Here is a 16,480-nt window from a genome sequence, read left to right as displayed (position 1 = left end):
CCCAGCCAGAGCAACCTCTGGGGACACCGAGCCCAGGGCTGGAACAGGCACAGCTGGAGCCCCACAGCTCTGCCAGCCACAAACCAGCAAATTCTTACAAGAGCTGAGCTGAGGAGCTGCAGATTTTACATAACACCTTCCCCTGCCCTCGCCCACCTGCACTGAGTCAGCACAGCAGCTTTCCCTCATCTGCACTCTCCCTCTCCTGCAGAAGGTTATCCAAGCTCTGCAGCCACCACAAAGGGAAGGGATCAAGAAACAATTAAAAAAGGGAATTTCTTCCCTGAACAGTTATTCTGATTTCTCTTTTGCATCACTACTAAAGTGACAGATATCACAGAAAATTACATCAGGTCTTTTCTGCCCTCTGACTCATATTCCTAAATAACTCTGGTTGACTCATTTCTCCTAACTTGGCTGATATCTAAGATTTTCCTCTCTTAAAAAAAAAAAAAAAAAAAAAAAAAAGCTTTCTCCCTTCAGCCTTTCCAAGAGATTCTGAACATTCCCACTAGCTAATTGTAGGAAATTAGAGGAAAAGCAAAGGGGTTTTACCTGACAGACAGCCCACCTACCTCACTGCCCTGATTCCAACATGTGAAATCTACTGTGAGCAAACCCATCCTGTATCAGTCCCCACAAAATGGACTCATTATACCCAGCCACTAAAACCACAGCCAACAGATTTACCATGAATAATTAAAGCATTTTGCAATTTTATGTTCTACATCCATCCAAAACTGTGTTTATGTTGCTACAGAAAAAAACCCCATTAGGGTTGAAAATCATTAATAGAACTGCAGCAGGACTGAAGGGAGCCACAAGGGGACAGGACACCAAGAGATATGCTATTTTATTTAAAATCAGAACACAGTAGATAACAGAAAGACTTATTATGCAAACAACTCCACTGTATGTTCACAACTTGCTCAGCGTACAAAGCTGCCCCTCGCTGAGGCAGTCCAGGGTCACACAGAGGAACCGTTCAGGCACAGGACGACTCTGCCCCCTCGGAGCTCCACGGGAGGCTGCAGGAATCGACTCTGCCCCCTCGGAGCTCCACGGGAGGCTGCAGGAATCGCTGCTCTGAGCTCTGCATCTCCGTCATTCCAGTGTGAGAGGGCAGTGGAGGCCGGGGCAGTGGAGGCCGGGGCACTGGTGGGGACGGTGACCCCGAGCAGCCACAGGGGCCTCCCAGGGCAGCTCCTGCTCCCTGCAGACCTGCCTGGATCGGCTGTGCTGGACAATCCACTCCACTGAGTGCAGGGAGACCCTCAGGAGTCAGAACGGCAGGCCCAGGTCCAAGCCCCAGCTCACAGAACTGCACACAGAGACTGGCACGAACAATGCTGCCCAAAGAGAGCATTTCCAATGCTACCAACACTCTAAAGCCGTGTTACACATTGTATTTAAAGGATTTTTCTCCACTCCAATTGCTTTGGGGAAGTACATGCTATTTGTAGCAGACATCAAAAATCCTTTTTTTATATATATATATATTTTTTTTTTTTTGGCAAGCATCGTGAGCCACCCCCTCTCAAGTCTCAGCTTGCCTATGGCATTTTAATCTCACTATCTTATAAACAGTGCAAATTAGTACAATTCTAAACATCCTAGCCAGAGCAGAATTAATTTATTTATTAGCTATAACAGAACAGGAGAAGCTGTTGAAGGGCAACAGGTTGAAAGCACTGACACAGCTCTTGCCAGGTTAGTGTTTCATCAAGTTTGTTGCTGAAAGGATTGAACAGCTTTCCACAGTCATTCTTCTCCTTTCCCCTTAAACATCACCAGCAGTCAAGTAAATATTTACAGTTTGTGTGCACACACACACACACAAAATTAATGGCAAAACGTTTTCCATGAGCAGCTGGACTTCAGTTACGAGCTTGCAATAACTGAAACATCACATTAGTTACATCAGCTGTGTTCAAACTTACCCATCAGTGAAGGCAACTATAAGCTTACAAAGAGCAGATACAGCTGTTTTTTCTGAAGTATGAGGGTCAGTTTTTGTAAAAGTCAGTGCTCTCGAAAGAGCCCTTCAATTAGAGTTAAGCAATGGCCATTCAAATGATAAAAATGCTAATATCCTAGAATTACAATCACAAGTAGTGATCCTAAGGCACATCAGCCACATGCATATGCAATAATGCATTGTTTTGCTTCCAGACAAAAAAAATTGCATTAGCTTTGTCTGTATTTCGTGTGCACAAGAGGTTGTTTTTAGATAAAGTATCCCTGAAAGGTCATTGTTATCACAAAAGTTACCAAAAGACAGAAGATTTAACAAGTAGTAAAAATATTTCTGGACTACTAATACCAATAAAGTCTGATACATAAAATGCAGTGCAAATTCACCATACACTTATCCATCACCCCCATCACTTCTGAGGACTTCCAACCCTCAGAAAAAAAAGTTGGCACCTGATAAGTGTAAAATATACCTGGTTATTTTTATGAAATCTCAGTAAAACTGAACTGGGAGTGTTTTAGAGTTTTTGTGTAGCAGGCTCCAAGTATGAATTTCTGCACTCAAACACCACCCTGGTAGCCCCCACCCACTTTAATTCTTCCTAGGACACAAACCATTTCTACAGCAGACTCATGTTTAGCATCCAGATACAACAGCTGCCACCCAAATACCAGCACTAACAGCACAGCAAAGTTACTTTGAAACGAGTCAGAATTAACCATGCTTATACAAAGCTTCAGTGAGAAAATAATGCCAAGAAAAGATATCACACTATTAAAAAAAGAACCAAAAAACAACCACATCCTGTACCATCACTAGATTACAGAAAAAACACACTTTGCAAACAAATCCAATGCACATTGCTTCACAAAATCCCCCATCTATAAAAACTTGCCAGACTTACACTGGGGAATTGGTTCAGATGCCAGTAACACTGCCCAACCTTCTGCCTTTGTCTGCAGAAGGCAAAACAAGCCAATGACCACGTTCATATTTTCAGAATTGAGAGCTTCCTGTTATGAGCTTAATTTCAGATTAGGATTTGCTCACCACCACACTCCAGAGGAAATGATTAAGGGACAATCCAGGTCTTACATAAAGAAAGAAAAAAAAAATAGATATTCTATTCTGCCTGATGTTTGTAGTACAAACTCCCAAACAATGTAGTGCATTCCAGCACAATGATACCAAAATAACTGAAATAACCAGGGGCTTTGACAGATTCTGGGCTGATTGATAACAAACTCACAGACACGTTCTGTGCAAACAACAGGGGTTAAAATCTGCCTCCCCCAGGTGCTGGATTTAAATACCAGCCTGTGTCTGTACCTTAGGCTTCAAGAGTCACATCGAGAGTGAAATCTGAGCTGCCCTAAAAAGCCTCTCCCACCCAGTGGCAGAAGATGAGAACAGATTCTGTAAGATGCAAACAGCCACCATGGGCTTCAAAAGGCTTTTCTGTTTTGCCTACTTGCAGAGAAACATTAACTGCAAACTCCAGATAGATACAAATGCCCCAAACTGCAAAACTAAACGAAATGGGAAAGTTAAAAGTAGTTCTGCCAAGTGAGAGACAGAGTTAAGGGATAAAATGAAATTGTGGAAATTCAAGTGGGCAATTACATGTGAAAATCCAGTATTTGATTAAGAAAATACCCTGCCTAGATTCCTGGAATCACATGGTAGCAAAAGCTAAGCACCTGTGTAAAAAAAAAATCATTTCTGTATCCAAGGTGTGGAAAAGGAGAGAAAAACCAACCATTAGAAAGAGTCTTAATAGGCAAGGAAATAAAACTGCCTGGTAAAGTGTCTATAAAACCCTAAACTGGCTCTACAAACAGTTTAGTTTCATTTCAAGGGACCAGGACTTTGAGGGTATCGAGCTATTCAGGAGTGGGAGCAGCGCCTACTTTGATTACACACTAAGGTAACAACTGAAATGCAGGAATGAAACTCTTGTCCTTTTCCCTGTCCAACCCCCCCAAGGTGTTCTGACAGGAGTTCCAGCCCCGTGAGCTCTGAAAGCACCTGGGCCTGGAGGCAGGAGGGTGCTGAGGGGTCCTGTGCACACAGCCCTGCCCAGCAGGCAGACGTGGCTGTTACCGTCCCAGCGCTGGCACAGAATTCCTCAGAGGGACAAGCAGCTCCCCATAGCCACACAGCCACCCAGGGGACAGCTCAGAACACAGGAGGGTGCTGATTTACCATCAGCCACACAGCCACCCAGGGGACAGCTCAGAACACAGGAGGGTGCTGATTTACCATCACTGAGGAATTCAGAGCGTGACTGTGTTTGTAACGCCAGCAAATCCACTGCCAGTGCCTTCCCAATTCGATGGACTCACAGAATTTAGACCTCATCACCTTCCTAGGAAAACCTTGTCACCACTGACCTTTGCAAACAAACATCACATTTAGCAAAGCAATTGCAAACCTCTGTGCCACAGCTCGGCCTTTGTGCTCCATTGTGCAAAGAACAGAGGCTTCCATTGCCCACAGCAAGTCTCTGATGGGGGAAAAGGAAATATAAGCACCAATACCAAAGTCAGGCGCACCCGAACATTTACTGGAGGATGAAGCCGGGATGTGGTGGAAGGCGAGGCGGTCTCTGGGGCAGAGGTGGAGGATAGGGTGGCACAAACTGAGCCGGGCATCCCGGCTGGGGCGCCTGGCCCGAGGGCTGAGCCGCTCCCGGCCGCGGCGGGAGGGGCGGGTACGGAGCACCGGGGTGAGCGAGCGCCGGGCCCGGGCCCACGGCGGCCGCGAAGGGAGCGGGGAAGCGTCCGGCCGGGCCCGAGATGGGCGGCGGGGGCGGGATCCGCCGCGGCAGCACCGACGGAGGAGGCGTCGCATCCTTGTAGGGATCGGCGGGCGCTGCTGCGGGCTCGGCTGCCCTGGGCGGCGCCGGCGGCTGAGCCTGAGCGAGTCTCTGTCCCTTCAGCACCATCTCCTGCAGCTTCTCGATCTTCACCCGGCGCAGGTGAGCCAGCTTCCTCTTGCTCTGGTACTCGTCGATGAAGGAATCCAGTGGGATCTCACCATCGAGGAACCTTTCTGCCATGTTCTGTCAAATAGAGAACATTCTCTTAGGAAACAGCCTACTGCAACGGAATCTAAATGGCTCACATCCCAAAAATAGCAGCATTTTGCCTGTGATTTTCCAGCTGGCATATGGAAGATGACTGGCATACTGAAGAATTCTGAGCAGAACTTTGAGTTACTTATTACTCAGAAGCACCGAGAGTTAAATATCACTTTTGCATAAATTTATACTGAAGTAACAGCAATAAAAACATCTGAACCTCGCTCTGAGCATTCCCCTGATCACCAGGGATGGGAACAAACCAAGCCCAGCAGCTCCCCAGATTGCCAGCTAAGCTGAATTCCAGCTCAGCTCAGTGCTGCTTGAATGCCAACAGAAACACTGGGAACTCTGTGAGACTCAGCACAGGGATTATTGCTAAGTCAGGCCTAAGACTCACCCTTACCTGTGGCTTTGGGTAAGTGATGTTTAATAATTGAGAGCTGAACAAACATAAAATCACAAAATTCAGCTTGTCCTGGGAATGTCTTTTTACAATCACAACCCAAGGCTAATAAGCACATTTTTTTTTCTCCTGATTAATTACAGAAAATGCCTGCATGCAAATCAGCAAACAAAAGCAAACACTCCCATTATTCTGAAGTCACACCACCCTTCAAGCACCTGTGTGTCAGCAATTGGTGACCACTGGCACCTGCACAGACACACTGAGATCACAATGGAATATTTCACCAGGAACACTGGAGGAAAAGCAGCACAGGCACAGGTTTTTTTTATTAGGCCACTAATTGACATTTATTATGAAGTAATACATGTACCAGGCAAACTCCATGAAAAAGAAGATTCCACATTTTTAAACTCTACAAGTCTGAAGGCAAAGCCAAGGAACTAAGAGGGTTTGCCTATCTTTTCCAAAAAGGAGCACTTTCTCTCTTGAGCTTCAAAGATGCTAAGAGTAAAAAATTACTCAGATAAAAAAGAAATAAAATTGCTGGAATCAAATGAATCTCCCTGAGGTTCAAAGCAGAGACAAGCCCATATTCTTGAAACTGCTCCTTAACCTGCCCCACGCTCAGCTCTGCAGCCAGGGACACTGGAAGGTTCTGGCCAGGGCAGAAGGGGCAGGACGGGGGAGTTGTGTCATTACCTCGGTGTCCTCCTCAATCTTGGCCCCCTCGGTCTGCAGCAGCGCCAGCAGGGTCTCCAGGGAAGCGTTACTGGATTGTCTGTCTGCAAAGGCACGGGAAGGACAGAACATGACAGCAGGCCCTAAGTGACCTGGAACTGCACAACAACCTCCAGGGCCCATCTGCACAACCAGCAGGCTCTGCACAGGGTGGTGCACGGTCAGAAATACATCAACAAGTTCAGCAATCTTGTCAGAGTGCTAAGGGCTGAAATTTCATTTTAATTATATATTTATAATATTGAAAGCACTTCAGCAAGTGCAGTATCAGACGTACAATACAATTCAGTAGGAAAGTTAAATGGAATATTCCATTTGATTTACTGAAAATTCCAAGTGCTTTGCTCTTCAGCAAGGTAACTGGAGTTGATAATTTAAAGAGTAGGTCAAGAACAGGTAGGTAACAGGAAGAATCCACAGTATCTGTTACTAGGTGTGACAGTCACTTAATAAATCATCAGAAGTGTGATCTATTTCAGCACTACACAAGGATGACATTTCACTTTGTACCCTAATTCACACAGCTAAAAATGAGACACCAAAAACCAAACAACAAACAGGCAACAGATTTACACCCACTTAAAAAACAGCAAATCATAATTGCCAGCAGCCAGTGTTACCTAGTTTTGTTTTCTTTATCTGGTATGCTTCAAAAAGAACTTGCAGCTCTTGATATTTCTCAGTTAAATTTGATTTCAGAGACTCCAGCTTTGGCTGGTACAGGAGATTTCCCTCTGCCAGACTGCGGTTGCTGGCAAGAGTCATGTCCTTGCTGTGCTGAACATTTTGGGCCTGGATAGAAAATAAAAACAAAAAACCAGTGTGTGAAATGACAGTGAAATTATTAAGCAAGACAAAACCAGACTCTGAAAACTTTTAAATAAACAACAGAAGTATGTAAGAATTAGTGCTGTGGCATTGGACCTGCAACTGATGAACAAATGATGAAAATTGACAGATAAAGCAACAGCTCTTGAAAAAATCTGAATTCCAGCAGTGAAATACAATGAGTGCAGGAGAATATCATCCCTTATCTTGTTAATGTGTAAAAAATAAGGATGGCATCGTGACTGTTCCTTCTCCAGAATATTCTTGCCCAACTGTGTTACACCAATCCTGGATTAATGCCAAAACCTTCATTTTTTTTTCAGTTTAATCCTTCTGCTTAACAGTTCCTAGCCTAAAGAAAAAATGACAATTCTCACAGAGCCGAGATTCAGCCAGATTCCAGTTTGCTCACACTCAGACATGCACACGAGTTTATCCAGAGAGCCTCAGGAGCTCGGGGAGAGCTGAGTGTTTGGAGAAGTCTGCCCTGGATGTCACATCAGATTCACTAAAATATTCAGACATCAAAAGGGGAAAAAAACAAACAACCAAGGGATTTGATTTCAGATTCTCAGGCTGAATCAACAGGTGGAACAGCCCTCCCAGGCAGCACAGACTGAGTCTGCTGAGCTGCCTTCAAAGCAGCACAAGTTTGGCACATTTTTGTGACCTCCTCCATGCCTGTGTCCCTCTAGCCCAGGTTGTCCCTGTCCCCTTCCAGCCCTGCCAGCAGCAAAGAGCAGCACTGACCTTGCTCCTGCCACACCCCACAAACAGGAAAAGAGGAAACCCAAATGAGCTGTTTAACAGACCAAGAAAAGGTCATGGTAAAATTCAGGTGTTTTTCCAAGCACAGCCACTGTCTTTGAGAGCAATTACTTCCTTCTGCAGTATTTATATGCTACTTTAATTTCCTAAATTCAAAACTCAGTTTTACTTAAACACTTCTGTCCCTCAGATTTTGCTCTTCAAAAACCAAAGCTTCACTCTCACCCTGTTCCTGCCAAATCACTTGAAAACCCAACAACAACCACCAAGGATAATGCAGAGTCCTAAATTCCACATCCATCCCATCTTCTCCAAATTGTGAAATTCAGAAATTACACTTTCAATGTTGTTTTGTCTCCTCAAGCCTAAAGAAGCATCCAGCCCTATGCTTGTGTTCAATGTGGGTCTTTTCAAAGAATAAAAAGAAAGTTCCCTTCTTACCTTTGAATCTAATGCAAAATAATTTAAATTAAACTGGTTTCCATTTGTTTATTCTCATATAATCTGATCCTGTTAGGACTGTTGCTTTCAGAAAGCTGAAGTCCCCCTGTTTTACATTTTTTTAAAAAAATAATTATGAAGGGCACTAAAATACACAGGTGTTTAATTTAACAACTTAATTAGGGGCATCCAACTCCTCCCACCCCCTGCCATCCCCAGCAGCCCTGGTACTGAACTGCCAGCCAAGGAAAACTGTGTGCAAACAGACTGATGGCTTCTGGTGCCTCTTTCACCATTTTAATGAGCTCACAACTTCCTGACAGCAAATTCAGTGTTTGCACTGCTTGGGAGGCTGAAATCCTCCTGTCAGCCAGGGGGAAGCAGTTTAATGAGGGCACTCAGATCTCTCCTTTAGGGTAAGATATACATTTACTCAGGGCAGGAAAAAGCCAGAGGACACAAACCTGTCAGCCTTTCTGGAGCACAAATGCCAAGAAAATGAGGCTTTTACTATCATCATTTATAGTAAAGAGGAGGAGGTAGAACTCCAAATAAACAGAGTAAGAAAAGGCTTCCTAAAGTCAGATGAGACTTTTGTGATGTTGTCCCTGCCTCAAGTGTCAGAATATTTCTCAACAGGACCAGGAGGGAGGAAGAAGCCACAAATTTCTAATCTTTCATAATGATCTGCGGAGTAACTTCACTTTTAAATCATTTCAAATGTGTGAAGATGAGTAAATACCACTATGACATGATGTATCTGACTTGCAAAAATAAGAAAAATGTGATTAATATGATCTGCCTGCCTCTAAGGCAGAGTGAGATCCTGTCCTTTGCACCTGATATCTAATAATTATGGACTAGACAAAGCTTTAGCAAAAGTCTTACAAATACTTGTTTTAAACTGAAGAAGTTAAAGTATTTCTAATTGTACTTTAAGTTATAGGGCTTGAAATTACACAGGACTTAATGACTAAACTCTCTCCATATTAGAACATTTCAGAGAAGGGCATATTTCTTCTAACAGAAGTTGATCACAAATGGTAATTGACACTTAATGATGAATTAAAATGTCACTCCTGAAGTCTTCACTTCCAGCATTGGTCTCTGACAAATTTCTTTTAGCAATGCACCCTTGGAGAGATGAGAAACTTGAATCTCACCCAAAACCATGAGGAGAACCAGTTCCTCAGATACAGAGCAAACTTGGGAATGATGTTCAATGAAACTTAAGGAGGAGCTGGTGAAGACCCATCCACTCGTTTCAGGACACTGAAATATTTCATGTCAATGAGAGAATTTTGAAATCTGTGAGTTCTATTTCACAAACAGAACAGATATAATCCCAGAGCAATGCAACCTGAACACAGTCACAACCTATAAACCAGAATATATAACCACAATCTATGAACCAGAATAATCTCTTCACTGATGTTAAGTTCTGTGCAAAAACGTTACAGCAACTGTTCCACTACCAGTGGAAGTTAATCCAAGGGATCAGAAAGCAAGCACTGCAAAGTTTGCCTAAAGAGTGCTGTAGAAAAGCTTTCTAAAAATGAGTAATTTAAAACTACAGAAAAAGCAGCTGCAAAATCCCCCCGGGCTGGAAGGCCCAGTCCAGCATGAGCAGTCTGTCAAGATCAGCAGTGCAGCACAAAGGAAGCTTCCAGCATCCATCCACAGCCCTCCACAAGCCCCAGACAAAGGCTGAGGAAGGAACAGATCCAACAAAAGGTATTTTGTTGTCACACGTGATAAAAATGTGCATTAGCAGGGAACTGCTCCTGCACTGGTTGTTCACCTGCCCACTGGAAGTGTCAGGAAAAAGCTGTTTAGAGATAAAAGTCAGCAGCATGGGAGTCCAGCAGAATTCCTAACAAGACTCTCGAGGTCATGAGCACTTGAACAGGCAGGAAATGTTAATCTGAAACCAGATGAAAATACCATCAGAATCATGAGACACAGTGGAACAGGACAATATTAAGGAGAATATGACTTTTTTCTCTTTTTTTTTAACTGCTAAGCTCTCACTATGAATTCTGAATGGGACAAACGGGGCAACCACACTGAGCTGCTTATAAGGGGATTTTCATGGTACAAGGATTGCTCACTCCTGAGCACAGCACTCAACACCAAACTGTGCTGCAAGAAAATGAGGCCATGGACACACAAAGGTTATTAAAAACAGAAGTCATGGTTTATGCAGCACTGCAAAGCTTCAGCTGCTTAAAAAGTGAATTTCTTTAATGGACATAATTTGAATAATTTTACTCAAGGATTTATTTAATGAGTATTTCCAAGAGCAGGCAGCAGCAACTGCTTTGGGAATTTAAAGTCTACTACTTTTATGAACTGCAGCTTTGTTTCATCCCACTTTTAAAAAAGGAAAGAAAGAAAAAAAAAAGCTGGATAAAATTAAACCAGAACTAGTACTAGCTTAGCAACATTCACACTATAAACGTTGATCCCTTCCTCCAGAAGAATGGTTTGCAGCAAGAGTTATTGGTGTGAAACGTCTCTGAGCAGCGGCGCCCTGGCTCATCCAAAAGCACATTCCCAGAGGAGCTGCCTCCTGAGAAACTGAGCAGTCCTGGCTGCCCACAACGTCCACCAAGAGCTGCCACAAGCATCATAAGCTTGCTCTGGCCAGCACCACAGAGAGGAGTCTCTCGGTGCCTTCGAGAAAAAGGCTCTTAAGGAGCTATAAATAAAAAGCAGCTTTGTGTGGCACCAATTTAATTGCTTTATACATAGGACACATCCGTGGTAGTTTTAGATTTCTCCAGCCTCTATCGTTCCCACATTCTCTTTCACTTACACATACTTGTAAATTAAGAAGAAAATATGCAGTCACACTGTGGATGTATAAAGATGCACATTTGGAGTGTCAAATTAACCCCTGAAACAGGAGCTGACAGGTGCAGAGTAGGAGAAGAGACTTCTTTTACACAAGATTCAGGAGTGCTTTTCATCAAGGACTGGGGAATAATAATACACCCCCTAAAAACATCTGTTCTGTAATAAATATTAAAACGTACTGCAAAGTAATTAGATTGGCTAAATTTAGCTCTTCTGATTACTTGAAAATGACAAAATAAAGCTTAGAAGGTAAGCTGCAGTTCCTAGACATTTCTTGCAGAGGCAAGGCACTCAGCACTGCAATTTGCACTCATCAGACACAGACAGGTTACTCATTTGATGCTCAGCTAGAAGAGAGAAATCTGTAGTTGTCACCAAGACTAATTCCTAACTTTGCAACTAAATTTCATGTTTGGCCCACAAGAACATGACCACTTGCACAATGTGGTTTTAGGACAGGAGGAGGAATCCAAGAAATCTGGGCATGAGTGCACATAGTTTAACTTGGACTTTCTGCCCTGCATGATCTGTTCAATCAGCTTTTGAGAAAAGGACTGTGCTCCAAAAATTCCTTTTGTGCTTGCCAGCGTTCTCTGAAATGCTGGAATGAGAAGAAGGCAATACATTTCTGACTTCTTGATTTCACATAATTAAGGTATTGAAAAGCAAACAATTTTTGGCCACGGAACCTTAGCAGTCAGTAACACAATAACTGCACTGCTACAGAAGTGATGCTCCAGGAGACGAAAAGAAAATTCACTTTCACAGGGAAATTCATCAAATCATCACCAGTGTCAGGTCACAAATTCTCTCATCTGTGCTTTTTAGGGTTATCTCACTGAGACTGACTTTTATAAACAAATTGCTTTTATGACCCTGCCACGGCAGGAGGTTTGGAACTAAATGATCTTTCAGGTCCCTGCCATCCCAGTCCTGTGACTGTCTGTTTAATGAAGATGGATGCTGTACATGCACTGCAGAGACCGACCTGAGAGATGATAAAAAAAGCCCTCCTCAGTTTTAGAAGGCTGGGAGTACCAGACAAGCAGCTTCCTTCCTTTTTCTGGCAGACAAGAGTTGGTTGTTCAAGCCCTGCAGAGCCAAGCTCAGACAGGAAAAGCAGCAGCTCAGCTCTGATGCCACCGTGTCACACACCTGGGGACACACGTGCAGCACATTGTGCCAGCACATGGCCCTGTGGGCACAGCACACACACACCCACAGCCACAAATCCTGCCCAAATGCCACACAGGATACATTCCCTCTAAGGCTGGAAGTGCCTATTTTTAGCTGTCAGCAAGAAAGCCAAGTGGTTTTTCCAAATCCTCCTCCTCTGTGAACAAAACATTGGGGTTTGAGCTGGGTTTCCCTTGCAACAAGGAGAACAAAGGGATTTTTTCAATTGTGGAATAATCAGCTTTAACCAATTTTGCCACTGAAAGTACACAAGTGACCTCGGAGAATCGCGATTTAATTGGAATGTCACAGTAAAACCGGGAATGTAAGGACTTTGGAATAACCCCACAACCTGGATACACATGGACTGACAGGCAGGCAGCAGTGAGGTCACCATGGTGCCTCCTCAATGCTCAGGATTTCCCCCTCTCCCTCTTCCTGCCACACACTTCCAGAGAAAGCTCAGGTCTCAGCAGCACGTGCAACAAACAATTCAGTGAAGGCAAAAACAGGAGGGGGAAGGAATATTCAAGCATGGCCAATTCCTCCCAAGATGGGTAAACACATTTCTAGCTGAACAGACTCCAGTAAAAGCCTCCACATCATCCAATAAAAGAGGATTACAGCAGCACAGCCCTGTTTCCACACAGCCCGAGCACCTCCAAACCTGGCCACACTTTCCAAACACCACAAAATATTCCCTCGGGCCCGCAGAACTTCACTCTACAATTTAAAAGCCTTAAGATGCCAACGAAAGAGGAAAACCCGAGGGTCAATATGGGCTGGCTGTGTAGAGAGGAATGATTTTTTTTTTCTACTGAGGTCATGAGGTTTTCTGTCACTTCTGACCTACAGTCTTAAGTTCATACTGAGAAATAAATTATACTAAAGAGCCCATGTCCCTTGTCAGGGGTCGCTCTGGAGGCAGCAGCACTGCACCCGTTCACATCCTCACCAAGTTAAGCCCATTATAACCTGCTGAGTTCCCTTAAATAGGTTTTATTCACCAGGGTGCTCCTGCCCCCAGCAAACCAAGAGCTCCCTGCGTGTTCTACTTTCCACAGCACCGCCTGCATCTTCCAAGTTCTCAAAATATAGGCTTGCACAAAAAGTTATTATGGCTGCCCCACTCTCAGAAATCTATTGGCACAAAGTTCAAAATCCAAATTGTTGCATAATACAGCAAATAAATTCCCCAGGACACCTCGTCAGCTCAGCCCCAGCCTTCAGTGGACCTCTCCATGTCTAATGCTTGGATAATTTGGCTCGAGGCGATTGAGAACAATTTCCTCAGAAGCACCAAAAGGGCCAGAATCTTAGTTTGAGAGAACACAATTATAATTGATTTTACTTAATAAACTTAAGCTTCTTTCTCAAGAACCATGTTGCCACTGTTTTTCTTCTCCTGAGGCTTTTGTCCTCTAATTTAAGAAAACAAAAAAACCCCAATAAATACAGGACCCAGAGAAGCAGAGTACATTTTTTTTTTCTTTTAAAGTTTTCATACATATAGTTTCATCTTATTCGCTCTTATCTGACTAAGAGCAAGATTCTTTCAGGGACATCTGTGGCCAAATAAACCCAGAATAGTCTCATATCTGAACTGTAACACCCAGTGTCCACTGGCACACAGAAAAACCAGTTAAAGACAACCACAGCCAGAGGAAGAAAACAGGCTCCTATTTTGTTTTAAGAATCACAGATCCAAAAGCACGACTTAGAGCCTGATGCACTGACAAAGACACTTCAAATAGGCAAAACAAGCAGCAGAGAAGCCTGACAGCCCTGGCTGCGCCCAGCATACCAACCGAGGCACACAGAAATCTCTTTCACATTGTTTTGAATTCACCCTGGCAAAATCCTTCAGCACGGCCAAGGCACAGAACAAGGGCTGTGCGAACGGAAAAGCTGATCCCACCTCCGGGCCGTCACTGTCTCCTAATTCAGTGATTGAAATCGTTTAATTTCGCGTTTTCAGCCCGCCGAGCCCTCACCCCTCGCAGGGAACCCAGCGGGCACCGATCCCCCGCCGCGGGCCGGCGAACAAAAGGCCGGGAGGGCCCGGCCGGGACAACGGGGGCCGGGGGCGGCAGCGAAGGGGGAGCGAGGAAGGGACCGGCAGCGCTTCCCGCAGCCCCGGGGGCTCCTCACGCACCGGCAGCTCCACGGCGGGGCCGAGACCGCCCGGCGGCTCCGGGGAGCGGGGAGTCCTGAACCCCCCAACACCGAGCGGCACCGCGGACCCGGCGGGCTGAGGGGGGCGGCCCGAGGAGAGGCCGCGGTCGGGGAGTACGAGGCAGCCCCTCACCTCTTCCATCTCGCGGGCCATGTCCTGGAGCTGCTCCTCGTCGTCCAGCAGCGCGCTGAGCTCCTGCAGGCTCAGCGCCTCCAGGCGCCGCGCGTCCAGCGCCATCCCGGCCCCGCCGCCGTTCCCGCCCCGGCCCCGGACCGGAAGTGCCGCCGCGGTCTCGCCCCGGCCCGGCGGGCACCGCCCTCAGCGCCCCCTGCCGGGGGGGCGTGTCGGGGCGTACCACGGGGGCTGCGCGGCGGGAGGGGGGCGCTGCTGGACGGAACCAAAGGGGCCTGGCGAGGGGGGCCGCGGTGGCTGAGCGGGCCCGGGCTGAGGGGAGCCCCGGTGGGGGGAGTGAAGCCCCTGTGAGGGGGTGAAGCCCCTCGAGGGGTCCGTGGGTGAAGCCCCTGTGAGGGGGTGAAGCCCCTCCGTTGGCAGAGCCCCGCACAGAGCAAGCTTTGTGTGCTGCGCTCACGTGAGGCGCTCGGAGTCCCGAGGGATCGGTCATTGAGGTAGGAAAAGACCTCTGAGATCATCGAGTGCAGCTTGTGACCGATCACCACCTTCTCCACCAGACCGCAGCCATGAGTGCCACGTCCAGTCGTTCCTTACACACCTCCTGGAATGGGGACTCCTGGGCAGCCCTTTCCGATGTTTTATCACCCTTTCAGTTAACAAATTCCTCCTGGTGTTCAACCTGAGCCTCCCCTGGCCTAGCCTGGGGCTGTTCCCTCTCCTGTCCCTGTTCTCTGCGAGCACAGTCCGACTTCCCCAGGCTGTTCCCTCCTGTCAGGAGTTGTGCAGAGCCAAAGGGCCCCCTGAGCCTCCTTTCTCCAGGCTGAGCCCCTTCCCAGCTCCCTCAGCCTCTCCTGGGGCTCCAGCCCCTTCTCAGCTCCATTCCCTTCCCTGCACACTCTCCTCAATTCATCCATGGAGGCCCCAGAAGGGGGCTCAGGACTCCAGGTGTGTCCCCAAAGATGTGGCTTTGGGACACTCGGAGGTCGGGCAGGTCCCTGGGATGGCTCAGACCATGCCCTGTGTCCTGCAGGACGGAGCTGGGCTCCCGGAGAGCCTTCCCAGCCCCACCAGCACACAGCTCCCGCCTGAAGTGCCGTAGACACTCCTCCTTTGTTTAAAATTCCCCAGCTGTAAATTCGGAAGGAAAATCAGTTCGATTTAACTCGCATTTCCTTATCCAGGTTGGTTCTTGGCTGGAGTAAATCTCAAAAGAGTGATTGCATTATTGTTCTCAAGACTAGGCTGAATACTTATTTAGGTTAAAAATAGCTAAAAATCATATCTGGCCAAGCTTTGGTGCTAGGCCATTTCATCCATCTTAAACCCTTTCATCTTCAACACTAAAGGTCAATAAATAATCTGTCAAAGATCTGTTTCATCGTAAATTTAAATACTTTTGAAATGCAATGTAGTAAAAACTGCGTCAATTAAACCACCATATATTTTGTTCTTCTGATTTTTATCAGTCATGTCACCAGCACTGGAGTAGGCAGTGTGTGGTAACCCTTAGGAGCAGCAGCTCCCCAATTACTGCTGCTGTTAGCAGAGCTGATAAAGACAATTATGCCTGGAAACAATTAATTGTGTTAAAAGAGCCTAAGTTATATGCATCACTTGGCATGCAGCACCTTCCTGGCCTGCTTTTGTCCCTACGTGGGTGTGGGTGTGTGTATTATTTCCGTGTGTGTAACTGTGGAGAGAGAGCCAAAAGGAGCCAGGAGCCAAGGGAACAGGAGAGGGAATGGCCACGTGGTCCTTGTCCTTTGGAGTTGATATTTTTGATCTAACTGGGAAGAATAGGAAAAAAAAAATCCATACAGTGACCGAATACAATTCTGATGCAATGAAGTTGCAGTCACACGCAGGAAGTGACCCAGCAGCTCCTGGCAGGACACT

The 16,480-nt window shown here is 45.9% G+C and overlaps 1 protein-coding gene across 1 annotated transcript; it reads right to left on the bottom strand.

Moving 5' to 3' along the window:
- Positions 1 to 836: 836 nt before the first annotated feature.
- VPS37B (VPS37B subunit of ESCRT-I) lies at positions 837 to 14,803 on the bottom strand. The gene is made up of 4 exons (XM_071445036.1): positions 14,585 to 14,803; positions 6,825 to 6,996; positions 6,166 to 6,248; positions 837 to 5,039 (listed from the first exon to the last, which is right to left on the bottom strand). The coding sequence occupies exons 1-4, from the start codon at positions 14,687 to 14,689 to the stop codon at positions 4,539 to 4,541; spliced, it is 861 nt and encodes a 286-aa protein (XP_071301137.1). The 5' UTR covers positions 14,690 to 14,803; the 3' UTR covers positions 837 to 4,538.
- Positions 14,804 to 16,480: the final 1,677 nt, after the last annotated feature.

This window comes from Agelaius tricolor, unplaced genomic scaffold (genome assembly GCF_023055355.1).
Source record: "Agelaius tricolor isolate 1412-34295 unplaced genomic scaffold, bAgeTri1.0.p SCAF_20, whole genome shotgun sequence".
Taxonomy (NCBI): domain Eukaryota; kingdom Metazoa; phylum Chordata; class Aves; order Passeriformes; family Icteridae; genus Agelaius; species Agelaius tricolor.
Note: the sequence above shows the minus strand (reverse complement) of the source record. Positions and strands in the feature narration are given on the sequence as shown.

Bases quoted from the DNA above. Each gene is read 5' to 3' on its own strand.
- VPS37B (XM_071445036.1), bottom strand. From the start codon at position 14,689: ATGGCGCTGGACGCGCGGCGCCTGGAGGCGCTGAGCCTGCAGGAGCTC. The intron at 6,997-14,584 runs GTGAGGGGCTGC...TTTTCTATCCAG, and splicing joins TGGCCCGCGAGATGGAAGAG to GCCCAAAATGTTCAGCACAG. The intron at 5,040-6,165 runs GTAATGACACAA...TCTATTTGACAG, and splicing joins AGATTGAGGAGGACACCGAG to AACATGGCAGAAAGGTTCCT.